The sequence below is a fragment of the Erinaceus europaeus genome, chromosome 17 (assembly GCF_950295315.1).
Source record: "Erinaceus europaeus chromosome 17, mEriEur2.1, whole genome shotgun sequence".
Lineage (NCBI taxonomy): Eukaryota > Metazoa > Chordata > Mammalia > Eulipotyphla > Erinaceidae > Erinaceus > Erinaceus europaeus.
In genome coordinates, this window is record NC_080178.1 from 7,410,427 (window position 1) to 7,437,550 (window position 27,124).

General features: G+C 49.3%; 1 protein-coding gene across 2 annotated transcripts; it reads left to right on the forward strand.

The window, feature by feature from the left end:
- The first annotated feature begins 2,688 nt into the window (after positions 1–2,688).
- SMTNL1 (smoothelin like 1) lies at positions 2,689–26,866 on the forward strand. 2 transcript variants are annotated; one of them, XM_060176232.1, is made up of 8 exons: positions 2,689–2,783; positions 13,976–14,628; positions 15,393–15,510; positions 15,601–15,652; positions 21,544–21,699; positions 21,798–21,912; positions 22,540–22,703; positions 26,628–26,866. In XM_060176232.1, the coding sequence occupies exons 2-8, from the start codon at positions 13,978–13,980 to the stop codon at positions 26,770–26,772; spliced, it is 1,401 nt and encodes a 466-aa protein (XP_060032215.1). In that variant the 5' UTR covers positions 2,689–2,783; positions 13,976–13,977; the 3' UTR covers positions 26,773–26,866. The 2 variants fall into 2 exon arrangements, with proteins under 2 accessions (XP_060032215.1, XP_007519631.1); XM_007519569.3 differs by having other exon boundaries at positions 22,552–22,703.
- The last annotated feature ends 258 nt before the right edge of the window (positions 26,867–27,124 follow it).

The following is a 27,124-nucleotide window of genomic DNA, read 5'->3' on the forward strand; positions in this document are numbered from 1 at the left end:
GGAGAGAAAGATAGACACCTGCAGACCTGCTTCACTGCTTATGAAGTGACTCCCCTGCTCGAACCGGGGTCCTCACGCTGGTCCTTGTGCTTTGCTCCACCTGCACTTAACCCGCTGCACTACTGCTCGACTCCAGGGGTCTGGGTTTAATCATCATTTTTTAAATTATCTTTTATTATTACTGGCTAAAGACAGCCAGAATTTGAGAGGAAAGGGGATAATAGAAAGGGAGAGAGAGACAGACACCTGCAACACTGTTTCACCACTTGCAAAGTTTTCTCCCTGCAGGTGGGGACTGAGGCTCTAACCCAGGTCCTTGCGCACTGTAACATGTGCGCTCAACCAGGTGCGCCACCACCCGGCCCCAATCCTTTGAGTTTTTACCCAATATTTCCTTCTCAGTGATGTTTTTCTTGACTGACCACTTTGCTCAATCAGCTGCGCTACCGCCCACTCCCCATCTAAGTGATCTATTCTCTATCTCTGGAATAAAGGGATCCAGTATCATTTTGTTTCTGTTCTGTTTGCTGCAGTATAACTAAAAGAATAACCTTTTTTTATATTTTGGGGGGGGAGGAAGAGGTCGTCTTCTGGGGCCTTGGGCATGCACAATCATGCTCATTCTCACTACAAAATAATATAATGTAATGTAATATATTGGACTGTTGGAAAAGTCATGATGTGTCTTTACATAGAAACACATAGAATAAGGGAGTCGGACTGTAGCGCAGCGGGTTAAGCGCAGGTGGCGCAAAGCACAAGGACCGGCTGAAGGATCCCGGTTCGAACCCCCGCTCCCCACCTGCAGGGGAGTTGCTTCACAGGCGGTGAAGCAGGTCTGCAGGTGTCTGTCTTTCTCTCCCCCTCTCTGTCTTCCCCTCCTCTCTCCATTCCTCTCTGTCCTATCCAACAACGACAACAGCAATAATAACTACAACAATAAAACAACAAGGGCAACAAAAGGGAATAAATAAATAAAATATAAAAAAAAGAAATACATAGAATAATACCTTATGACTTTTCTACCATCCGAATAACATGACAATTGGGCTTAAGACATAACTCAGCAGCACAGTGTATGAAGCCCTGAGTTCAATCAGCACCACAACATTAATATATATATATATATATTTTAAATGCACATGGCGCAAAGCGCAAGCAAAGCGTAAGGATCCGGGTTCAAGCCCCCAGCTCCCCACCTGCTGAGGAGTCGCTTTACAGGTGGTGAAGCAGGTCTGCAGGTGTCTACCCCGGCCCCGTCTTCCCCTCCTCTCCATTTCTCTCTGTGCTATCTAACAACGACGACATCAATAACAACAACAATAACTACAACAACAATAAAAAAGACAACAAAAGGGAAAATAAATAAATAAATAAATATAATAATAATAACAGTGACCCAGGAGATGGCACAGTGGATAAATCATTGGATTTGCTCAAGCATGAGGTCCTGAATTCAGTTCCCAGCATTGCTTCTACTAGAGTATTGCTTTACTTCATTCTCTCTCTTTCTCTCTCTCTCGCCCTCCCTCCTTCTCATTAATACATTTTAATGAAGTTTTTAAATCTTATGTATTTATTATTGGATAGAGACAGAGAGAAAATGAGAGAGGAGGGGTAGAGAGAGGGAAAGAGACAGAGAAACATCTGCAGCTCTGCTACACCTCTCGTGATAATATTCCTCTGTGGGTGGGGACCAGGAGCTTGAACCTGGGTTTTTGCACACTGTAATGTGTGTGCTTAACCAGATGTGCCACCACCTGGCTCCTCATTCATATAAATTTTAAAATAAAAATAAAATGAAATCACAATCCTGAGTGTGGAGTCCATTTACTTAAGGGACAGGATGGAGGCTAGCATGGTTGAAGGGTGTGTGTGTGTGTGTGTGTGTGTTGTGTTGGGGGGTAGACACAGAAAATGGTTGTGGGGAGACACGAGCTTCCTGAAGATGGGGTATCCCCTGCATTCCAAAAACAGTACCTCTCTCAGACCCCTAGACACACAGAGGAGGGAAAGGTCTGATCTGTTTGGTTTTTCTGGGCAAAATCAATACAAAACTTTGGTTAGCTCCTCCTGCAGGGCCATCACTTCTGCTCCAACACTTCCTGTCCTGTGCTTTTTGGATTCTGAGTCCAGGGACCCCTCAGCCTGCCCTTCTCCCCTTGGAATCACTCCTTCCAGCGTAATTCCCCCCCAACTCACCCTTGTGTTGTGGCAGCAGCTGTCCCAGTCACCCCCTCCTCAGCCCACCCCCCAGCAGCTGCTGAGAAAGAGGAAAGGGGGCTCGTGTTTAAGGGAGGGGAGTGCACGGAGAGTAGGGAAGGGGGTGCCTGGACTCAATCTGGATGAACTAGGGTGTGTGTGGGGGGCTATCAATGGGCTGGTGGTTCTCCTCCATTGCAGGGACCTGCAGGTGAGTCTCCAGAGTCACCAGGACCAGGTGAGTACAGTGGGATGAAAAATGACCAGAGTACAGCTGTCCCCCAGGGTCAAAGCTGGCAGGACAGACTGACAGCAATGTGATTGAAAGCTGCCACCTGTCAGATCCTTGGGGAAATCCGAGCCTGCCAGCCCAGGAGAAAGTGTTGTACCAACAGGGCAGTAAACAATGCTCTTCAGGAGGCCCAAGGCTCCTGGGGTGGGAGTGAGGGGTGGGGTGGCAGAGGGGAGGAAGGGGGGAGGGGGAACGGAAGAGCTAGGGGCTTAAAGGCAGCCAGGGAGTGAGGCCCATTCAGCTGGAGGAAGGAGGCAGGCAGCTCCCAGCCCCTAGACAGAGCCCAGAGGTAAGAGGACCCCCTGAGCCTTTCTCTCAATGTCCCTACCTTTCATCTCCACCCCTCACCCACCGTCTAGGGCCTGGAGTCTCCCAGCAGGGCCTGGGGAGATTGGAGACACCTTAGTACCTAACTCTGTCCACCACTCCCATGGTTCTCTTCAGAGACCAGAAGTCAGGGACTCAACCCCCTGGTGTTCACTTGGTCTGTTTGTATCTCTGCTTACTTGTTTTGTTTGCTTGTTTAATTTTATTATTTATTGGATAAGGACAGAGGGAAATTGAGAGGGGGGGAAAGCAAAAAGAAGAAAGAAGGAAGGAAGAAGGAAGGAAGGAAGGAAGGAAGGAAGGAAGGAAGGAAGAAGGAAGGAAGGAGGAAGGAAGGAAGGAAGGAAGGAAGGAAGGAAGGAAGGAAGGAAGGAAAGAAAGTGTGAGTGGGGGAGATAGAGAGACACCTGCAGCACTGCTTTACTTCTGGAGAAGCTTCCCCCCTGCAGGCAGGGACTGGGAGCCTGAACCTGGGTCCTTGTGCATGGTAACATGTGCACTCAACCAGGTGTGCCACTACCTGGGTCCTTGCATGCTAGTCTTTGACCAGAGCACCACTCAGCTCTGGCAGATGGTGGTGCCCGGGGTTGGGATGGAACCTGGGTCCTCTGGCATGCACATCCTGTGTGCTACCTCTCTAGCCCTTGAGCAAATTAAGGTCACCCAGAGAGCAGCCTGCAGAGGCTCCCTCCCCCAGAGGAGGACCCCTCAGAGGTAGCAATGGCTTTGAGAGTCCTCTCAGTTGATCTGGGCAGGGAGACCGGTTCTCTCTCTCTCAATCTCTCTCTCTCCCTCTCCCTCTCCCTCTATCCCTCTCTCTCTATCCCTCTCTCTCTATCCCTCTCTCTCTATCCCTCTCTCCCCCGTCTCTCCCTCTCTCTCCCTCTTTCTCTCCCTCTCTCCCCCCTCTCTCTCCCTCTCTCTCTCCCTCTCTCTCTCTCCCTCTCTCCCTCTCTCTCCCTGAGAGAGAGTGTCTGAGCATGGTCTCTCTAAAGGGTGGGGACTCTGGCGGGCGGCGTGGAGTGAGATGGACCATTGTAGACCAAGGGAAGATGAACTGGGAGGCAACAAGTGACTGGAGTCATTTACCAGAGCATCGAGTGTCACCATTTGAGGCTCGGAACTTGGTCCCTCCTGGCTCTCCATCCTCTCAGTGAGCCACGAGAAACAAGAAGAAGGAGGTGGAAGCTGTCTGCTCAGACACAAAACAGACATGGGCTGAAGGCTTCCTGGGGAAGGAAGGAGCATGGAGAGCAACATAGGGAGAAGAGGGTAGGGCCAGCAAAATAGCTCACATGGTTAGTGTGCTGCTTTGCCACATGCACGACCCAGGTTCAAGCTTGGCCACCACTGCACTGCAGGTCTTCTCTCTCTCTCTCTCCCTCCCTCTCTCTCCCTCTCTCTCCCTCTCTCTCTCTCCCCCTCTCTCTCCCACTCTATCCTTCTCTCTCCCACTCTCTCTCCCACTCTCTCTCCCTCTCTCTCCCTCTCTCTCTCTCCCTCTCCCTCTCTCCCTCTTTCTTTCTGTCTCCCTCTCTCTCTCCCTCTCTCTCTCCCTCTCTCTCTCCCTCTCTCTCCCCCTCTCCCTCTCTCTCCCTCTCTCTCTCCCCCTCTCCCTCTCTCTCCCCCTCTCCCTCTCTCTCCCCCTCTCTCCCACTCTCTCTCCCTCTCTCCCCCCTCTCTCTCCCACTCTCTCCCTCTCTCTCCCACTCTCTCTCCCTCTCTCTCCCCCTTTCCCTCTCTCTCCCCCTCTCTCCCACTCTCCCTCTCTCTCCCCCTCTCTCCCACTCTCTCCTCTCTCCCACTCTCTCTCCCACTCTCCCACTCTCTCTCCCACTCTCCCTCTCTCTCCCCCTCTCTCCCACTCTCTCCTTCTCTCTCCCACTCTCTCTCCCACTCTCCCTCTCTCTCCCTCTCTCTCTCCCTCTCCCTCTCTTCCTCTTTCTCTCTGTCTCCCTCTCTCTCTCCCCCTCTCCCTCTCTCTCCCTCTCTCTCCCTCTCTGTCTCCCTCTCTCTCTCCCTCTCTCTCTCCCTCTCTCTCCCACTCTCTTTCCCTCTCTCTCTCTCCCCCTCTCTCTCCCACTCTCCCTCTCTTTCTCTCCCTCTCTCTCTCCCTCTCTCCCCCCTCTCCCTCTCTCTCTCCCTCTCTTTCCCCCTCTCCCTCTCTCTCCCCCTCTCCCTCTCTCTCCCCCCTCTCCCTCTCTCTCCCCCTCTCTCTCCCTCTCCCTCTCTCCCCCTCTCTCTCTCCCTCTCTCTCTCTCTCTCTCCCTCCCTCCCTCTCTCTCCCACTCTCTCTCCCTCTCTCTCTCTCTCTCCTTCTCTCCCTCTCTCTCCTACTCTCTTTCCCTCTCTCTATCTCACTCTCCCTCTCTCCCTCTCTCTATCCCACTCTCCCTCTCTCTCTCTCCCTCTCTCCCTCTCTCTCTCTCCCTCTCTCCCTCTCTCTCTCCCTCTCTCTATCTCTCTTATCTCTCTCCCCCCCTCTGTTTCCTCCCCCACACCTTATATTTGATAGGATGGAGAGAAATTGAGGGACCAGGTGGTAGCGCACCTGGCTGAGTGCACATGTTACAATGTGCAAGGACCTGGGTTCAAGGCCCCAGTCTCCACTGGCAGGGAGGAAAGGTCACAAGTGGTGAAACAGTGTTGCAGATGTCTCTTTCCCACTCTATCACCCTCCTCCCTTTCAATTTCTGGCTGTCTCTATCTAATAAATTAATAAAGATAATAAAAACAAAATTAAGAAAGAGAGAAATTGAGAGGGGAGGAGGAGATAGGGAGAGAAACACCTGCAACACTGCTTCAACGCTCTAGAAACTTCCCCCAGCAGGTGGGAACAGGGGGCTTGAACTCTGCTCATGGTCACCAGCACTCAGCTTCCCTCTCTGCCTCCTTGATGTAGGACCCTGACCACCTACCAGGAGACCTGAATTCTAAGTTTGGTTCTGTCATTTAACTGGTCTAGGAGCTTCAGTTCCCAGAACCTGAACTTCCTAATGGGTAAAATACAACGAGTATGCCTATTCCGGAGGGAAAGTTCCAGTCAGGTGAAACGGAACATCTACCACTGAGCTGGGGCGGTGGGTGATGCTTGCATTCTCAGCGAGCTGGCTCCAGTGCTCCTTGTCTGTTTGTCTGGAGGGTGTGTGTGTGTGTGTGTGTGTGTGTGTGTGTGTGTGTGTGTGTGTGTTTCATCACCACCCTGGCATTCACATCTCTCTCTGCTTCTCGGACCAAGCTCACACTCTCATGGCTGGGGACAGGACTGCTCTGGCGCAGGGCTGGGCAGGGGCCAACCTGTAGGGTGTGTGGACTGGGCTTTCTCTTCAAGCTGGGTGCACCTTGACATATTCTCTACACATTGGTGTCTTTCTCCACCCGCCATCCCTTTGGGATGCGGTGATTTTAATCCTCAGAAAATTAAACTTGGGGGTGTGTTTAAGGGGGGGGGTCATGCTCAAGGTCATAAGATTATGAGCAGCAGGAGCTGGGAGCCTTTCCAGGGAAGACTCTGGAATCAGTGACTTTTACCAGGATTGTATTATGCCCTCCAAAAAAGAATGGGAAGTAGGGAGTCAGGCAGTAGCGCAGCAGGTTAAGCGCACATGGCGCAAAGTGCAAGGACCAGAGTAAGCATCCAGGTTCGAGCCCTGGCTCCCCACCTGCAGGGGAGTCACTCACTTCACAGATGGTGAAGCAGGTCTGCAGGTGTCCATCTTTCTCTCCCCCTCTGTCTTCCCCTCCTCTCTCCATTTCTCTCTGTCCTATCCAACAACAACAACAATAAAAACAACAAGGGCAACAAAAGGGAAAATAAATAAATATAATAAAAAAAATTTAATTAACAAAAAAATGAGTGGGAAGTAGGGGTGGGGGGACATGGAGCCTGAAGTGCCTCAGTCCCAACATAGTGCATTCTCTCTCTCTCTCTCCATGTTTTTCTCTCACTCTCTCTCTATATATATATCTTTTTTAAAATATTTATTTATTTCCTTTTTGTTGCCCTTGTTTGTATTATTGTTGTAGTTATCATTGTTGTTGTTATTGATGTCGTCGTTGTTGGACAGAACAGAGAGAAATGGAGAGAGGAGGGGAAGACAGAGAGGGAGAGAAAGATAGACACCTGCAGACCTGCTTCACCGCCTGTGAAGCGACTCCCCTGCAGGTGGGGAGCCGGGGGCTCGAACTGGGATCCTCATGCCGGTCTTTGAGCTTTGCGCCACGTGCACTTAACCCACTGCACTACCGCCCGACTCCCTATATATATCTTTTTAAAAAAATATTTCATTTATTTATTTCCTTTTGTTGCCATTGTTTTATTGTTGTAGTTATTATTGTTGTCCTCGTTGTGTGTTCTTGGAAGTCAGAGATTACACACACACACACACACACACACTCACTCACTCACTCACTTATATCCTGCTTCTAGCAGAGACTGGGAGTATCCCAGAAGGTTCTAGTTTTTCCTAGCACATGAATATGACTTGGAAAGCCTGATTTTATTCTTACACTCTGTGGAAAGGCCAGTGGAGACTGAGGCCCAGAGAGGCAGGGGGGGCGTGTCCAGGTCTTACAGAGGTTAGGAGAAGGGGTGGGGTGGGCGTCAAGGCCAGCCCTGGAAGCCCACACCTCACACTCACTACTCCACACTGTCATCCCCTTTCTGGAGTTACCGACCCCTGAGGAGCCTGTGGTGGGAGGTGTAGGATTGGAGGACAGTTTGTGGTCATTTTTTAAAATATTATTTATTTTCCCTTTTGTTGCCCTTGTTGTTTTATATTGTTATAGTTATTATTGTTGTTATTGATGTCGTCATTGTTGGATAGGACAAAGAGAAATGGAGAGAGGAGGGGAGACAGAGAGTGGGAGAGAAAGATAGACACCTGCAGACCTGCTTCACCACCTGTGAAATGATTCCCCTTCAAGTGGGCAGCCAGGAGCTCGAACCAGGATCCTTAAGCGGGTCCTTGCACTTTGCACCATGTACACTTAACCCACTGAGCTACTGCCTGACTCCTAACTTGGGTCATTTTTATAAACCCCAGCAGAGGGCTGGGGAAATATAGTGTAGTGGTTGTGTAAAATGTCTTTCATGCCTGAGGCACCACAGATCCCAGGTTCAATCCCTGGTACTGCCATATACACAAACTTAGCCATGCAGAGTACACATGCTACAATGCACAAAGACCTGGGTTATAGTCCCTCGTCCTCACCTGTGGGAGGAAAGTTCCTTGAGCAATGAAACAGTGCTACAGGTGTCTCTTTTTCTCTCTCCCTCTCTAGCTCCCTTTCTGTCACTATCCAATAAATAAATTAATGAAACATTAAAAAAAGAACTGGGGGGAATGGTGGTGCAACTGGTTGTGCATGCATGTTACTATGCCCAAGGACCTGGGTTCAAGCCTCTGCTCCCCACCTGCATGGTTGAAACTCCATGAGCAATGAAACAGGTCTGCAGGTGTCTTTCTCTCTCTTTTTCTTTCCCCCCCGTCTCGATTTCTCTCTGTTTGTATCCAATAAATAAAATATTAAAAGAAGGGAGTCGGGCGGTGGTGCAGCGGGTTAAGCGCAGGTGGCACAAAGCACAAGGACCATGTAAGGATCCCAGTTGGAGGCCCCGTCTCTCTACCTGCAAGGGAGTCGCTTCACAGGCGGTGAAGCAGGTCTGCAGGTGTCAGTCTTTCTCTCCTCCTCTCTGTCTCCCCTCCTCTCTCCACTTCTCTCTGTCCTATCCAACAACGATGACATCAACAGTGATAATAACTACAACAATAAAACAACAAGAGAAACAAAAGGGAATACATAAATAAATATTTAAAAAATATTAAATTAAAGAAGTGATCGGGGAGGCTGGGTGGTAGCGCAGCAGGTTAAGTACATATGGCACAAAGAGCAAGGACAGGCCCAAGGATCCTGGTTCGAGCCCCCAGCTCCCACCTGGGTTGTGGGAGTGGGGTGGGGGTAGCTTACAAGCGGTGAAGCAGGTCTGTAGGTGTCTATCTTTCTCTCCCCTTCTCTGTCTTCCCCTCCTCTCTCAATTTCTCTCTGTCCTATCCAACAATAACAGTAACAATAACAACAATGGCAACAAAATGGGAAAAATGGCCTACAGGAGCAGTGGATTCATAGTGCAGGCACCAAGCCCCAGAGATAACCTTGGAGGGGGAAAAAAAGTGATTTGGCATTAACAACAACAAAAAGCAAACAATAAACATCAAAAGAAATAAAAAGCAACTCAGCTGACTTCCTCAGAAACATCGGGGATGGGGGGCATTGAGTCTAGGGGGCCCCAAGATATATTTAACATATATCATAAATAAATAACTAATATACAATATATTAATATATAAGCATATATAAATGTATATAAAATAAATAAAATATATAATTCAAGTATATACACTAAAATAAAATCAGTAAAACTATTTAGAAAGAAAGCATTGTACTTCTCCTGCCTCCCTTCCTGCCTCCTGTCCTCTGTGTCCCATTCATCCAAGAGCCCTGGGCATTGTCACCAAAAAGTCACAGCATCACAGGGGGCAGGAGGTATTTTTAGGCAGTGACAGGAGTGGAGCCACTTCTGTGCCTGAGTCATGCCCTGAACCCTAGGGGGAGATTGCTTTCTCTGTAAACAGACACCCCCCCCCAAGAAAGGCAGAGGGGGGAGTGAAAATAGTTGGCCCTGTCCCCCTCCACAGACAAATAAAAATTATAAATTATAAAATAAAATATTTATTTAACAATTTATAAAATAAAAAGTATAAAAATAAAATTATAGATCCCATAATATGTGCAGTAGTTGAACATGAAACCCCAAATTAAGAGATCACTTTCAGGGCTGGGGAGACAGCATAATGATTCTGCAGAAGACTCTCATGCCAGAGGCTCCTAGGTCCCAGGTTTAATCCCCAGCACCACCATCAGCCAAAGCTGAGTAGTGCTCTGGCCTCTCTCTGTCTATATATCTCTCTCATTAAAATCAAATAAATGCAAAAAAAATGGGATCATGTAATGGAGCGTCTGATAAAACTGTACATGTTACATTGTTCAAGGACCCAGCCCCCACTTACAGAGGAGATGTTTCACTAGCAATGAAGCAGAACTGCAGATGTCTTTCTTTCTATCTCCCTCTCTCCCTCTCCCTTCTCTCTCAGTTTCTGTCTACAAAATATGAATAAATAAAATCAATAAACCATTAAAACAAAAAAAGAAAATATTAAAAAAATGTCATTCTCTGTCTTGCTCTTTTTTTTTTTTTTCTTCTTTGCCAGTTCCAGGCAGCTAGAGATTTCTGTGCAGAGGTTAAGGCTTGGTGGTGTCTGCTATTCACCAAAGGAGGCTCTTCCATGCCCAGGTCACCAAAACAGACATTGGCAGAGCAGACAGGGACCTGGCAACTGGCTGACCCCGACGACCCTCCACACCACAGCTCTATGACTCAGCTACATTTGTCACACCTGTGTTCCACTTTCCTGGATGTCTTCCTCAGAATTAATTTCTTTCTAAATCCAACACGTGTATTTTTGAAAGATGCCAAATAATACCGCTGGAAACAGAAACTCAATATGGCCTGCCAGGAATAGAATGTAACTGTAAAAATAAATGAATACATAAATAAATACAGTGGAAGGAGAAACAGCGTTATTAAATTCTGTCTAGCCCCTCCTGTCTGCTGGGGAGGAGGTGGGGAGGAAGGAGGTCCAGGTTTGTTCTCTGTCTCCATTTAAAGGGAAGTGGTGGCCTTGAGATAACTGCCATTTGTAAAACATTTTCCCCAAACTTAAAAAAAAATAGAGAGAGGTATAAAAAATAGAGGGGTCATGTAGCCCTTCTAAGACTTACATGCTCTTGTAAAGCAAGGGGAACTCAAAAACAAGTAAAATAAAAACATTCAATTTTTTTTCTTTTTTTTTTTTTTTCCTTCAGGTTTATTGCTGGGGCTCGGTACCTGCACTATGAATCCACTGCTCCTGGAGGCCATTTTCTCCATTTTGTTGCCCTTGTTATTGTTGTTATTGCTGTTGTTGTTGGATAGGACAGAGAGACATCAAGAGAGGAGGGAAAGTCAGAGAGGGAGAGAGAAAGATATACACCAGGAGACCTGCTTCACAGGTGAGATGACGCCCCCCCCCCCCGCAGGTAGGGGGCCAGGGACTCAAACCAGGATCCTGGCACAGGGACTTGCTCTTTGCGCTATGTACTCTTAACCTCTTAACCTGCTGCACTATTGCCCGCCCCCCCCCCAAATTTTTATTATTAGATTGATACAGAGAAACACTGAGTGGAAAGGGAGATAGAGATGGAGAGAGAAAGATACCTGCTGTTCTGCTTCACCACTTGTGAAGCTTCCTCCCTGTAACTGGGGACTAGGGGGCTTGAACTTGAGTCTTTGCAAATTGTACCATGTGCAACCAGATGCAGCACCACCTGGCCCCTAATAAAAACATGAAAAAAAAAAAAAAGGCTGGAGGGCTAGCTCATCAGGCATGGCCTATGCTCTGCCATTTGTACAACTCAGGTTCAAGCCCTAACACCACATGGGAGGCTCTGTGTCATCAGAGGAAGCTCTGGGGCTGTGATGTCTTCTCTCTGTGTGTCTCTCTATCTCCATCTCTTGCTCTTTGGGTGAAATAATGTCCCAAATGATGAAACTGTGTATGCGGGAAGTTGCCGCTCCACCGAACAGGAAGGAAGAAAGAAAGGAAAGAAAGGGGGGTCGCTTCACAGGTGGTGAAGCAGGTCTGCAGGTGTCTATCTTTCTCTCCGCCTCTCTGTCTTCCCCTCCTCTTTCCATTTCTTTTTATCCTATCCAACAACAATGACATTGACAACAACAATAATAGTAATAACCAGGACCAGTGGATTCTTGGTGCAGGTACCGAGCCCCAGCAGTAACCTTGGAGGCAAAAAAAAAAAAAAAAAAAGACTTTGATGCCTGAAGCTCTGAGGTCCTATGTTCAATACCCTGCACTACCATAACCAGGGCTGAGCAATGTTCTGGTCCAAAAGGGGGGACACTGGGAGCTGGGAGGTAGCACAGCGGGTTAAGCGCAGGTGGCGCAAAGCACAAGAACCAGCATAAGGATCCCCGTTTGAGCCCCCGGCTCCCCACCTGCAGGGGAGTCGCTTCACAGGCGGTGAAGCAGGTCTGCAGGTGTCTGTCTTTCTCTCCCCCTCTCTGTCTTCCCTTCCTCTCTCCATTTCTCTCTGTCACTAACAACTATGGTGACATTAATAGCAACAACAATAATAATTACAACAATAAAACAACAAGGGCACCAAAAGTAAATAAAAAGGGGGGGACACTGTGCTGTTTTAATAAAAGTTATATAATTACATGCTCAGGCATCTCAAAATATCTCCTTGTATCTTTTTAGACCATGTCTGACATGGACTGGTATTTAGGATCCAGAAGTGTGTGTGTGTGTGTGTGTGTGTGTGTGTGTGTGTGTGTGTGTGTGTGTGTGTGAGAGAGAGAGAGAGAGAGAGAGAGAGAGATTTTTCAAAAGATTTTTTAAAGTTTTTTTTAATATTTATTTATTCCCTTTTGTTGCTCTTGTTTTATTGTTGTAGTTATTATTGATGTCATTATTGTTGGATAGGACAGAGAGAAATGGAGAGAACAGGGGAAAACAGAGAGGAATAGAGAAAGATAGACACCTGCAGACCTATGTCACCGCTTGTGAAGTGACTCCCCTGCAGGTGGGGAGCTGGGGGCTTGAACCGGAATCCTTACACAGGTCCTTGAGCTTCTCTCCACCTGCGCTTAACCCACTGCGCTACCACCGACTCCCGTGTGTGAGATTTTATGTACTGATTAATGAGAGAACTAGGAGAACAGAGAGAAAGAGAACCAGAGCCTCACTCTGGCACACACACTGCCAGAGATTGAACTCGGGACGTCATGCTTGAGAGACCAATGCTTTACTCCCCAAACCACCTCCCAGATCATAGGATCCAGAGTTCTTTATTTTTTTTTAAATAATTTATTTCTTTATTGGGGAATTAATGTTTTACATTCAACAGTAAGTACAATAGTTTGTACATGCATAACATTCCCCAGATTCCCATTTAACAATACAACCCCCACTATGTCATTCATCATCTTTCATGGACCTGTATTCTCCCCACCCACCCACCCACCCACCCCAGAGTCTTTTACTTTGGTGTAATACTCCAATTCCATTTCAGGTTCAACTTGTGTTTTCTTTTCTAATCTTGTTTTTCAATTTCGGCCTGAGAGTGAGATCATCCCATATTCATCCTTCAGTTTCTGACTTATTTCACTCAACATGATTTTTTCAAGGTCCACCCAAGATCGGCTGAAAACGATGAAGTCACCATTTTTTACAGCTGAGTAGTATTCCATTGTGTAAATATACCACAACTTGCTTAGCCACTCATCTGTTGTTGGACACCTAGGTTGCTTCCAGGTTTTGGCTATTACAAATTGTGCTGCCAAGAACATATGTGTACAGAGATCTTTTTGGATGGATGTGTTGGGTTCCTTAGGATATATCCCCAGGAGGGGAATTGCAGGGTCATAGGGTAGGTCCATTTCTAGCCTTCTGAGATTTCTCCAGACTGTTCTCCACAGAGGTTGGACCAATTTACATTCCCACCAGCAGTGCAGGAGGGTTTTTTTGACCCCACACCTGGATCCAGAGTTCTTTAAAACCAAGGGTAGGGTTAGAGAGAAAGATTGAGAGAAAGAAAGAGAGAGAAGTAGCTTACAGAGCACAACATGTGTCTTGACTGGTGCAGCCCAGGCTCAAACCCTAGCACCACATGGGTGATGCTACAGCACTGGGAGAAACTCCAGTGAGAGAAAAAAAAAAAAAGTGGAACAATAAAATCATACATGCACAATACCCTGACTCCAGAAACATAAAGTAAAACCAAAGTCACACCCGTAGACAGATGTGACATAAACACCACCCAACACCAAGCAGACTGACCCCGATTATCTCCCCTTAAGGAAGCAGAGGCCTCCCGCCTCTTCACTCTGCCACAGGGAAAGGGGGCTGCTGGGGTCTCATGTCCGAGTAGTGGGGGCCCCAGGGCTGAAGGTACGTGCTCCAGGACTCCAGACCTGCTTTCTCTGAGGACAGGTCAGACTTCACTTGACAGGCCCTGCTTGTCTTCTCTTTCCAGAGATGGAGCAGAAGGAAGGGCAGCTCTGTGAAGACAGGGCCACTGTCTCTCCAACCACAGAGGCCCCAGAGACGTCGGGAGGTGGAGGCTCTACAGAGAAGGAGAGCAAAGATGGTGGGAGGCAAAGCAGCATAGAGGTATCTCCAGAGGGGCCAGCGAAACAAGAAAGAGCTGGCAACAGCCTGGACACTGAAGGCCAGGCCCTAACACACAGGCCCGGGGAGGAGGACAAAGAGGAGAAGGGAGACTCCCCGGGGCCAGCTCAGCTGCACAAGGAGGATGCCAGGAAGGGAGAGCCTACGGTGGAAGCTTGGGAGATGACAGGAGAGACCAAAAGTGAATCTACAAAGGCTGAGGGAAAAGACACCACAGAGGCTTCTGAGAAGCAGGAAGCTCAGGAGAATAAAACTAAATCAAAATCTAAGGAGAAAGCCAGCAAGAATGAGGAGGCCCAAGCTGTGACCAAGGAGGGTGATGGGAAAGGGAAAAGCATGAGGGCCTGCCTGGAGGAGAATGCCAAGACAGAAGAGACCAAGGCTGAAGCCCAGGAGAAAGATGGTGTCCCAGAAGCTAAGTCAGTCGCTCAGGAGGAGCCTGCTGGGGAGGATCAGATCAAGGCTAAGCCTCAGAAGGAAGGCTCAAAGGAGGAGGCAGTGAGTGACACTAACAAAGAAGAAAACCCACAGAAGTCCCCTCTCTCAAGTTTTCCCTCTTGCTTTCTTCCCTTAAGAAAGTTGAGTTTCCCCCAACCTAACTCAAGAGTCTGGCATCAGGAGTGTATGTAACATTATACTGCAGGCTGCCTTTTCTTTCTTTCTTTCTTTTAAATTTTTAAAAAATATTTATTATTTATTTATTCCCTTTTGTTGCCCTTGTTGTTTTCTTGTTGTAGTTATTGTGGTTGTTATTGATGTCATTGTTGTTGGATAAGACAGAGAGAAATGGAGAGAGGAGGGGAAGACAGAGAGGGGGAGAGAAAGACAGACACCTGCAGACCTGCTTCACCGCCTGTGAAGCGACTCCCCTGCAGATGGGGAGCCAGGGCTAGAACAGGGATCCTTACGCCGGTCCTTGTGCTTCACACCACGTGTGCTTAGCCCGCTGTGCTACCGCCTGACTCCCTTTCTTTTTAAATTTTATTATCTTTATTTATTGGCTAGAAATCAAAAGGGAAGGGGGGGAGAGGGGAGGTAGAAAGGAAGAGAGACACCTGTAGCCTTTCGTCACCATTCTCGAAGTATCCCCCCTGCAGGTGGGCACCGGGGGCTCGAACCTGGGTCCTTGAGAGGTGTAACATGTGCACTCAACCAGGTGCACCACGACCCGCCCCCCCTTCCAATACTTTCTGAAGCCCCCAAAGCCCGGGGTGCCTTCTTTTTTGTGCCTCTGAGTCTCTCACAGGTCATGTTCCGTCCAGGAGTCAGCTGGTACCCATGAGGAGGCTGTGACGAGAGAGTCAGAGGAAGGAGCAGGGGGGCTCCCCAGTTCCCCTGAGGGGTGGCCTGAGAGCCCCACAGAGGAGGGCTTCAGCCCAGGTGAGTGAGAGGGGGCACGGAGGGAGAACAACAGCGTGGAGGTCCATGGCGAGTACCCCAGCTTCCCTCCCTCCTGTTCCTTTCCCCCAGATGGCTTGAGTCCAGAAGAGATGGCTGGTGAGGAGACCAGCCCTGCAACCAGGTAATTCCCAAGCGGGGCAATCCCTCTCTCCCCACCCCACCCTGTCCCACCTGTCCCCAGGGCTACAGGGGACCTGACCCAGGAAGCCAGAGCTCCAGAGGGTGGGGCACAGCTGCAAAGGCTTCCTCCTTGGCATCCAGAATCCTCTTTCTTTTTATTATTTTTATTATTATCTTTATTTATTTATTGAATAGAGACAGCCAGAAATCGAGAGGGAAGGGGGTAATAGAGAGGGTGAGAGACAGAGACACATGCAGCCCTGTTTCACCACTTGCGAAGCTTTCCCCCTGCAGGTGGGGACCAGGGGCTTGAACCTGCGGCCTTGTGCATTGTAACATAATGTGCTCAACCAAGTGCGCCACCACCTGGCCCCCAGAATCCTCTTTCTAGACACACTGCCGCCTTCCTCAGCTCAGCCATCATCACCCACGAGACCCCAAGCACTAAGCCTGGGTGCCACTGACCCCCCCTGTTGTTTTCACTGGGCTGGCTTCCCGCCCCCCATGTGAGCATGACCATGTCACTTCACCTCTCCCTGCAGAGATCACGGGGAGTGTACCTGCCCCATAGCCTCATTTATGCAGAACACCCAGCACGGTGCTCCAGGCATGGCAAGGGGGGTGCTGGAAAAAACAGAACTTGGTCAGGCTGGGGAGATAGAATAGCAGTTCTGCAAAAGCTTTCCAGGCCTGCTGGAGGTTCTGCGGGCCCAGGTTCAATGCCACCATAAGTCAGAGCCGAGCAGTGTGATGATGAAAATTAAATAGGACAGAACTTCATTCTTTTTTTTTTTGCCTCCAGGGTTATTTTTTTTTAACTTTTCTTTTTTCTTTCTTTCTTTCTTTTTAAATAAATATTTATTTATTCCCTTTTGTTGCCCTAGTTGTTTTATTGTTGTAGTTATTGATGTCGTCATTGTTGGATAGGACAGAGAGAGATGGGGAGGAGAGACAGAGAGGGGGAGAGAAAGACACCTACAGACCTCTTTCACCGCTGTGAAGCGACTCCCCTGCTGGTGGGGAGCCGGGGGCTCGAACCCGGATCCTTATGCCGGTCCATTAACACTTTGCGCCACGTGTGCCTAACCCGCTGCGCTACCACCCGACTCCCCACCCTCCAGGGTTATTGCTGTGACTCGTTCCTTGCGCTCCCAGTCCACTGCTCCTAGAAACCATTTTTCCCCCACATTTTTGTTGCCCTTGTTGTGGTCGTTTTGTTGTTATTGCTGCCGTTGTTGTTGGATAGGACAGAGAGAAATCGAGAGAGGAGGGGAAGACAAAGGGGAGAGATAAAGAGAGACACCTGCAGTCCTGCTTCACCGCTTGTGAAGCCACCCCCCCCCCCGCGGGTGGGGCCGGAGGCTGGAACCGTGACCCTTGAGCATCGCGCCATGGGCGCTTAACCCGCTGTCCTACAGCCCAACTCCCTCCTCTTCTTTTTCTTTTTCTAAATATTTATTTATTTATTCATTCCCTTTTGTTGCCCTAGTTGTTTTATTGTTGTAGTTATTACTGATGTCGTTGATGTTGGATAGGACAGAGAGAAATGGAGAGGGAAGGGGAAGACAGAGAGGGTGAAAGATAGACACCTGCAGACCTGCTTCACCGCTCCTGCAGGTAGGGACCAGAGGGCTCGAACCGGGATCCTTACGCCGGTCCTTGCACTTTGCGCCACCTGCTCTTAACCCGCTGCGCTACCGCCCGACTCCCACCTCTTCTTTTTCTAACCAGGATATCCCCCCAATTGTGCAGGGCTTTTTAAAAAAATATTTATTTTATTTATTTATTCCCTTTTGTTGCCCTTGTTGTTTTCATTGTTGTAGTTATTATTGTTGTTGTCGTTGTTGGATAGGACAGAGAGAAATGGAGAGAGGAGAGGAAGACAGAGAGGGGGAGAGAAAGATAGACACCTGCAGACCTGCTTCACCGCCTGTGAAGCGACGCCCCTGCAGGTGGGGGAGCCGGGGTTCGAACCGGGATCCTTATGCCGGTCCTTGTGCTTTGCGCCACCTGCGCTTAACCCGCTGCGCTACAGCCCGACTCCCGTGCAGGGCTTTTTATAATTATAGTAATAATACATGATTTTATCTTAATTAGAATATAATCTTTAATAATTGTGCAGGGCTTCACACCTGACAATCCTTCCACCACTTCTAAATGCTTTTCTTTATATAGAGGGGGAAAGACAGAGAGAGGGAGAGAGAGAGAGGAGAAACACCACACCGTGACTCTACCTCTCATGTAATCTCCCCTTGACATGTGGTGGCCCTGGGTTCAAACCCACGTTCTTGAGAATGCTAAAGTGTGTCCTCTCCTGGCTGTGCTATTTCCCGGAGCCTGAGAGTCTTATTCTGCCTGTTACACAATTACAGGTCTTGAAAGAATCTTCCTTGATATGGAACAAAATGCATCTCCATGTCATTTCCTTTCTTCCTTCCTTTGTTTCTCTTTTCCTTTCTTTTGTTCTTTTATAATATTTATTTATTTAGGATAGTGGTAGAGAGAACTTGAGAGGGGAGGGGGGACAAAGAGATACCTGCAGCAGTGTTTTACCTGTGAAGCTTCCCCCCCCTGCAGACGGGACTGGAGGACTTGAACCCAGGTCCGTGCATACGGTAATATATGTGCACCACCACCCAGTTTCCATTCTCTCTCTCTCATTATTTTACTAATGAGTGACAAGATTGTAGGATAACAGGGGTACAATTCCATACAATTCCCACCACCAGAGTTTCATATCCCATCCCCTCAATTGGAAGCTTCCCTATTCTTTATCCCTCTGGGAGTATGGACCCAGGATCATTATGGGGTGCAGAAGGTGGATGGTCTGGCTTCTGTAATTGCTTCTCCACTGGACATGGATGTTGGCAGGTTGATCCATGCTCCCAGCCTGTTTCTATCTTTCCCTAGTGGGACAGGGCTCTGGAGAGGTGAAGGTCCAGGGTACATTGGTGAGGTTGTCTGCTCAGGGACGTCAGGCTGATGTCATGGTAGCAACCGAAACTTGGTGGCTAAAAAGTATATATACCCCCACCCCCGAGCTCGGTGCCTGTACTACAAAGCCACTGGTCATGGTGGCCATTTATTCCTTTTTTTTCCTCCTTTTTCCCCCCATTTTTTATTTGATAAGACAGAGAGAAATTGAGAGGGGAGGAGAAAACAGAGAGGGAGAAAGATAGACACCTGCAGACCTGCTTCACTGCTTATGAAGCTTTCCCTGAAGGTGGGATGTGAGGGTCCAGCCCCGGTTCTTGTATAGTTCCTTGTGTTTAGTACTATGTGCACTTAATCAAGTGTGCTACCGCCAGGCTCTCTCCTCTCTTTTCCTCTCCCCTCCTCTCCCCTCCACTCCCCTCCCCTCTCCTCTCCTCCCCTTTCTTCTCTCCTCTCCTCTCTTTTCCTCTCCCCTATCCTCTCCTCTCCTCTTCTCTTCTCTCCTCTCCTCTCCCCTCCCCTCCTCTTTCCTCTCCTCTCCTCTTCTCTCCTCTCCTCTCCCCTCCCCTCCCCTTTCCTCTCCTCTCCTCTCCCCTCCTCTTTCCTCTCCTCTCTTCTCCTCTCCCTTCCCCTCCCCTCCACTCTCCCCTCCCCCTTCCTCTCCCCTCCCCTCCCCTCTCCTCTCCTCCCCTCTCTTTTCCTCTCCTCTCCCTCCCCTCCCTCGCCTCTCCTCCCTCCCCTCCCTCCCCTCTCCTCTCCCCTCCTCTCCTCTCTCTGTGTTGCTGGGGCCTCAGCATTCATAATCACTAGCACCAGAGCAACTTTTCTAGAGACACAGAGAGACAGACAGAAAGAAGGGGAGAGACACCACCACACCAGAGTTTTTTTTGGGGGGGGGAGGGGGCAGGGGAGTGTATGCCACTCCCATGTGGCGCTGGGGCTCAAACCTGGAAAGTGAGCTATCACTCTAGCCCCGCATCATCCCCACCCCGAAGTCATTCCCTTAAGACATTTCCTTAAGATAAGCAGTAAATGAGTAAGACAAGCACTCAAGCACTGCTTGGTGAGGTAATTTTTCTTGATCCTCAAAGAAGGAAACTGAGGCTCAGGAAGGAGTCACATAGCAGCTCCAAGGCCACACAGCAATGAAGAGGCAATGCCAAGGGGCCAGGCTGTGACATTCCCTGTTGAGTGCACACACTATCATGATCAAGGACCAGGGTTCAAGCCCCCAGTCCCCACTAACAAGAAAGGAAGCTTCACAAGTGTTGAAGTAGTGCTACAGGTGTCTTTCTCTCTCTACCTTCTCAATTTCTCTCCTATCAAATAAAAATCAGTAAGTAAATAAATAAATAAATAAATAAATAAGGAAAATGACCACTAGGGGCAGTAGACTCGTTGAGCTCTAGCGTGAACCTTGGTGGCCAAAACACAAAAGGAACAAAACAAAAAAAACCAAGGGAGTCCAGCTGTAGCACAGGTGGCAGAAAGCGCAGGTGGTGCAAGCCTCAAGGATCAAACTGGCATAAGGATCCCAGTTTGAGCCCCTGGCTCCCCACCTGGAGGGGAGTCACTGAAGCAGTGAAGCAGGTCTGCAGGTGTCTATCTTTCTCTCCCCTTCTCTGCCTTCCCCTCCTCTCTCGATTTCTCTCTGTCCTATCCAACAATGATAATATCACTAACTACAACAATAAAACAAGGGCAACAAAAGGGAATAAATAAATAAATAAATAAATATTTTAAAAATATCAAACTTGATCAGATCTCACACTAGCTTCCTAGACCACACGCTGCCCAAAGCTAGACTGTGCCTCATTCTCTTATTATTGTTATTGTTGTTATTATTATTATTTTAATAAGAGTGCTTTATAAAGAAAAAGAGAGAAAGAAACCAGAGCACTACTCAGCTCTGTTGTGGTGAAGCTGGGAGTTGATCCTGGGATGATGAAGCCTCAGGCATGAGGGTTTTTTATGTCACCATGACACTATCTCCCTAGGCCTTTCTTCCTTTTTTTTTTTATTGTTGTTGTAGTTATTATTGTTGTTGTTATTGATGTTGTCATTGTTGGATAGGACAGAGAGAAATGGAGAGATGAGGGGAAGACAGAGAGGGGGAGAGAAAGACAGACACCTGCAGACCTGCTTGTCCACTTGTGAATCGATCCCACTGCAGGTGGGGGGGGGGGAGGCTCAAACCAGGATCCTTAAGCTGGTCCCTGCGCTTCACACCACATGGGCTTAACCTGCTGCACTACTGCCAGACTCCCCTTTCTTCCTTTTTAAACAATTGTAAAATTGTTACTTATTTTCAGCCAGGGCACTGCTCAACTCTGGCTTAAAGTGCAGCCAAGGGATTGATCCTGGGATCTTGGAGCTTCATGAAAGTATTTTACAGAATCATAATGCTGTCTCCCTAGGCCTTTCATATATATATATATATATATATATATATATATATATATATATATATGGCCAGGCAGTGGTGCACCTGGTTAACTGCTCACATTACAGTGCACAAGGGCCCAGGTTCAAGCCCCTGGTCCCCAGCAGCAGGGAGAAAGCTTCATGAGTGGTGAAGCAGGTTTGCAGGTCTCTCTTTCTCTCCCCTTCTCTCAACTTCTCTCTTTCTCTACCCAATAATAAATAAATAATAAAAAGTAAAAAAAAAATTATTAAAAAAAAAATTCAACCAGAGCACTGCTCAACTCTGGCTTAAGGTAGTGCCAGGGGATTGAACCTGGTACCTCAGAGCCTCAGGTATAAGAGCCTCACTGCAGAATCATGTTGCAACCTTATCCTCACACTGAACCTCATGCATTTCTCCTCCCCAACCTCTCTGGAATAACAGTACAGAGTGGGCATCCCTTTAGACTGAGGGGACCCCCACCCCAGCACCCCTTTCTCACACCCCTGCGGTGGCCTCACCCCCCTCACACTTTGGGGCACCCTCCCGCCCAGCGAGCCTTCAGCCGGCTGCGAAGAGCCCCCGAGCCCAGCGGAGCCCCCTCCGGAGAAGAAGAAGGAGAGACACCCCGAGCGCAGGGGGGTCGCCTCGGCCCGGCCCCGCGGGCCCCGCGCCCAGAACCGCAAAGCCATCGTGGACAAGTTTGGCGGGTAAGGAGGGCGCCGCCTGGGGAGGGGGGGGGGGCAGGGGTGCCAGGAGGAGGGAGCTGCAGGACTGACGCCGCCCCCCTGCACCCTTCCCCGCGCAGGGCAGCCTCCGGGCCCACCGCGTTGTTCCGGAACCCCAAGGCGGCGGGGGTGGCCATCGGGGGGGTCAAAAGCATGCTGCTGGAGTGGTGCCGGGCCATGACCAGGAACTACGAGGTGTGTGGGCCTGGGCCCCCGGGGGTGCGCAGAGTCGGGGGTGCACCTTGGGGAAGCTTTAAGGGGGGGTACACCCCGGGGAGGCTCCAAGGAGATGCGCAGGGAGGTGCGCCCCCGGAGAAGCTCTGAGGAGGGTGCTGGGGGGTGCACCCCGGGGAAGCTCCGAGTGGGGTGCGCAGGGCAAGGAGGGGGGGTCCTCAGGAAAGCTCCAAGGGAGGGTGCACCCCAGGGAAGCTCTCAGTGTGGGTGCACCCCAGGGAAGTTTTGAAGGGGTGCGCAAGGCTGGGGGGAGCCCCAAGGGAGGCTCCAAGGGGGGTGTTCAGGGTTGGGGGCGCTCCCGGAAGGCTTCTAGGGGGGTGCGCAGGGATGGTCCCTAGGGATACTGGTGGGGGTGTGCAGGACTGGGGGCTACCCCCCCCCGGGGCAGCTCCGAAGGGGAGTGTGTGCAGGGCTGTGAGGGGAGGGGGAGCCCAGGGAGCCTTCGAGGGGGGGTGACCCAGGAGGCATCTAGAAGGATGCGCAGGAATGGGGTTGCCCCTGGGGAGGCTCTGCGGGGGAGTGCGCAGGGCTGAGGGGGGGCCCAGGGGAGGGTCCGAGGGGGACACACACACCCAGGGGCTGAGCCAGGCTGGCCTGCAGCACGTGGACATCCAGAACTTCTCCTCGAGCTGGAGCAGCGGCATGGCCTTCTGCGCCCTCATCCACAAGTTCTTCCCCGACGCCTTCGACTACGTGGCGCTGGACCCCAAGCAGAGGCGCCACAACTTCACTCTGGCCTTCTCCACCGCAGAGTGAGTCACACAGCAACAGAGGCAGCTCCTCTGACAGGGCGGGTGCCTGAGGCTGAAGCCAGAAGCTGGGGGTGGGGGGTGGGGGAGAGAGAGACTGTGGCCACGTTCATACAGACAACAGGCAGTTTTCCCTTATTGTAACAGCTCATATATATGTGTGTGTGTGTGTGTGTGTGTGTGTGTGTATGTATATATATGCATATATATGTGTGTGTATGTATATATACATATATATATTATATGTTATATGATAGGACAGAGAGCAATTGAGAGGGGAGGTGGAGACAGAGGGGGAACGAAAGACAGACACCTACAGACCTGCTTTGTGAAGTGACTCCCCTGCAGGTGGGGAGCCAGGGGCTGGAACTGGGATTGTTACTTAACCCGCTGTGCTACCGCCCAACTCCCTCATCCATTTTTTTAAAAAAAGGTTACTTTATTATTTATTTATTACTGAATAGAGATAGAAATTGAGAGGGGAGAGGGAGAGACACAGAGGGTCACTTGCAGCCCTGCTTCACCACTCATGAAGCTTTTCCCCTGCAGGTGGGGACCAGCGGCTTGAACCCAGGTCCTTGTGCACTGTAATGTGTGCGCTTAACCAGGTGCACCACCACCTGGCCCCTTCATCTTTTTTTTTAGGCTTCTTTTTTATTATTATCTTTATTTATTTTTGGATAGAGACAGTCAGAAATTAAGAGGGACGGGGGAGATAGAGAGAGCAACATAGAAACACTTGCAGCCCTGCTTCAACACTTGTGAAGCTTCCCCCTCCCACAAGTGGGGACCAGGGGCTTGAACATGGGTCTTTGCACACTGTAATGTGTGTACTTAACCAGGTGTAACACCGCCCACCCCACCCCACCCCACCCCACCCCGTTTTTAATTGCCACCAGCATTATAGCTAGGACTCAGTGCCAGCAATAGAAATCCACTGTTCTTTTTTTTTTTTAACCTTATTGGATAGGACAGAGAGAAACTGAAAGAGATGGGGAAGATAGAGAGGAGGAAAGAGAGACGCCTGCAGACCTGCTTCACCACTTGTGAAGTGACTCCCCTGCAGGTGGGAAGCCAGGGCTCGAACCCATATCCTTGCGAATGGTGATATGTCTGCTTGACCGAATTTACCACTACCTGGCTGCCAAGTTTGTCACATCCTTAAACACCTCCCACCCCCCACTCCACCCCAGCATCCCAGGCCCCAGCCTGGGGTTCAGCCCAGCCACCTCAGCTGCTGAGAGAGTTCTGCTGAGCCCTGGGTCTCTCCTGCTGCCAGTACCCACCGTGGGTTGGCAGGCTGGCACTGCTGAAGCCCGACTTCAGGGTAAGGATATTCAGCCCTGGCCGTCAGTCCTAGCTGGGCCACTCACTTTGACTTGAGCCAAGCACTAACACATTCCTGGTCAGGGACAGAAGGAAGGAGTACAGGATGCTGTGTTAGAGGAAGCTCTTACCAAATTACCTGACAGGGGAGGTGAGACCCCCATAGTGAGCTCAGAGCAGGGGTCACAGCAAAGGCAGGAGCAGCCCGTGGGACCAAGCTACCTGCAGTTCCTCAGACATCACTCTGCTCCTACTGCCTCAGTGCTTTTGCCTGTGTAGCCTCTGCTGCCCAGATACCTCTTCCTGCTGAGGTGTAAGGAGCAGGTTGTAGATTTAGAATAGGGGCTGGGAGTCAGGTGGTAGCGCAGCGGGTTAAGCACGCAAGGACCTGTGTAAGGATCCCGGTTCGAGCCCCCGGCTCCCCACCTGCAGGGGAGTCGCTTCACAGGTGGTGAAGCAGGTCTGTCTTTCTCTCCCCCCCTCTGTCTTCCCCTCCTCTCTCCATTTTTCTCTGTCCTATCCAACAATGACAACATCAGTAGCTACAACAACAATAAGAAAATAACAAGGGCAACAAAAGGAAATAAATAAATAAATATCAAAAAAATCTTTTTAAAAAAAAAGAGGGGCCAAGGGGGGAAGGTTCATGAGCAGTGAAGCAGTGCTGCTAGTCTCTCTCTCTCTTTTCCCTCTCAATTTCTCTGTCTCGATCCAATAAAATATAAATATTTTTTTTTATTTTTATATTTATTTATTTTCCCTTTTGTTGCCCTTGTTTTTCATTGTTGTTGTAGTTATTGTTGTTGTTGTCATCATTGCTGGATAGGACAGAGAAAAATGGAGAGATGAGGGAGAGACAGAGAGGGGGAGAGAAAGACAGACACCTGCAGACCTGCTTCACCACATGTGAAGCGACTCCCCTACAGGTGGGGAGCCCGGGGCTCAAACTGAGATCCTTACACTGATCCTTGCGCTTTGCTCCACGTGCGCTTTACCTGTTGCACTACCACCTGACTCCCCAAAATAAATAATTTTAAAAAGAAAAAAGAGGGGTGGTCCAAGAGGTGGCACAGTGTATAAAGCATCGGACTGTCAAGCCTGAGATCTTGAGTTCAGTCCCCGGCAGCACATGTACCAGAGTGATGTCGGGTTCTTTCTCTCTCTCCTCCTAACTTTCTCATTAATAAATAAATAAAATATTTAAAATAGAAAGAAAAGAAGGGTGGGGAATATAGTGGCATACAAGATTGAGCACACACATCACAAACGACAGTGACCCAGGTTTGGACTCCCACTCCCCACCCACAGGGGAAAAGCTCCACTAGAGATGAAGTGGTGATGAAGCTCTCTCTCTCTCTCTTTCTCTCTCTACCTCTCTCTCTCTCTCTTTCTCTCTCTCTCTCTCTTTCTCTCTCCCTCTCCCCTTCCCCCCTCTCAATTTCTGTCTCTATCCAAAATAAATAAATAAAATATATTAAATAAATATTTTAAATTTTTTATTATATTATTTATTATTGGATAGAGACAGCCAGAAACTGAGAGGGAGAGTACGGACACCTGCAGCCTTGCCTCACCACTTGTGAAGCTCTCCCCCCCATCAAGTGGGACTAGGGGCTTGGACCCGGGCCCTTGCACACCGTAACATGTGAGCTCAGTCAGATGCACCACCTGGCCCCTAAATAAAATTAAAAGGAAAAATATGGCCACCAGGAGCAATCGATTCTTAGTGCAGGCACCAATCCCCAGCAATAACCCTAGTGGCAATTTTAAAAGTAATAATATAAGCGCTTGTGGCGTGAAGTGCAAGGACTGGCATAAGTATCCCGGTTCGAACCCCCGGCTCCCCACCTGCAGGGAAGTCGCTTCACAAGCAGTGAAGCATGTCTGCAGATGTCTATCTCTCCTCCTCTCTGTCTTCCCCTCCTCTCTCCATTTCTCTCTGTCCTGTCTAACAACGATGACATCAATAATAACAACAACATTAAACAAGGGCAACAAAAGGGAAAATAAATAAATAAATATTTTAAAAAATTTATTTTATTTTATTTTCCCTTTTGTTGCCCTTGTTGTCTTTTTATTGTTGCTGTAGTTATTATTATTGTTGTTATTGATGTCGTCATTGTTGGATAGGACAGAGAGTAGTCAAGAGAAGAGGGGAAGACTGAGAGGGGGAGAGAAAGACAGACACCTGCAGACCTGCTTCACCACCTGTGAAGTGACTCCCCTGCAGGGGAGGAGCTGGGGGCTCGAACCAGGATCCTTATGTTGGTCCTTGCGCTTTGTGCCACCTGTGCTTAACCCGCTGCGCTACTGCCCGACTCCCAATTTTTTTTTAAGTAATAATAATAATGAGAGAATGAAAGGATTAGCAACCAAAGGGACCCACTGGACCCACTGAGTGCCTTGGAGATGTGGCTGAGGGCACAGGCACAACTGAGCTGAGTCTGAACCTTGAGTGCTGGGATGTCGGTTATCTCATTTACCCCATATGTGCAGTGGGATGGCCTCCCGGGGCCACAGGCTGTGGGGTTCGCCCTTGCTGGGTTGCTCCCCTTAGCTCTCAGGCCCTTCAGCTTTGGCTCTCTGCTCCTGGCCCTGCAGGAAGCTGGCTGACTGTGCTCAGCTGCTGGAGGTGGATGACATGGTCCGCCTGTCGGTGCCAGACTCCAAGTGTGTCTACACCTACATCCAGGAGCTCTACCGCTGCCTGGTACAGAAGGGGCTGGTGAAGACCAAGAAGAAATGAGGCGGCTGGCCAGCCAGGCATCCCTGGCCCTGTGACTCACTTCCCGGCCAGTGGACATCAGTCTTAACTGCATTAAAAATCGTGTTTTTTTAAATCTCATTGTTGTCTTTATTTGCACTTCTCTGGCAATCAAGGACTTGTCATATATCAGAAATGATAGCAACAACAAATGCTGGAGAGGTTTGTGGGGACAAAGGAACCCTCCTGCACTGCTGGTGGGAATGTGAATTGCTCCAACCCCTGAGGAGAACAGTCTAGAGAACTCTCAGAAGGCTAGAAATGGACCTACCCTATGATCCTGCAATTCCTCTCCTGGGGGATCTATCCTAAGGAACCCAACACACCCATCCAA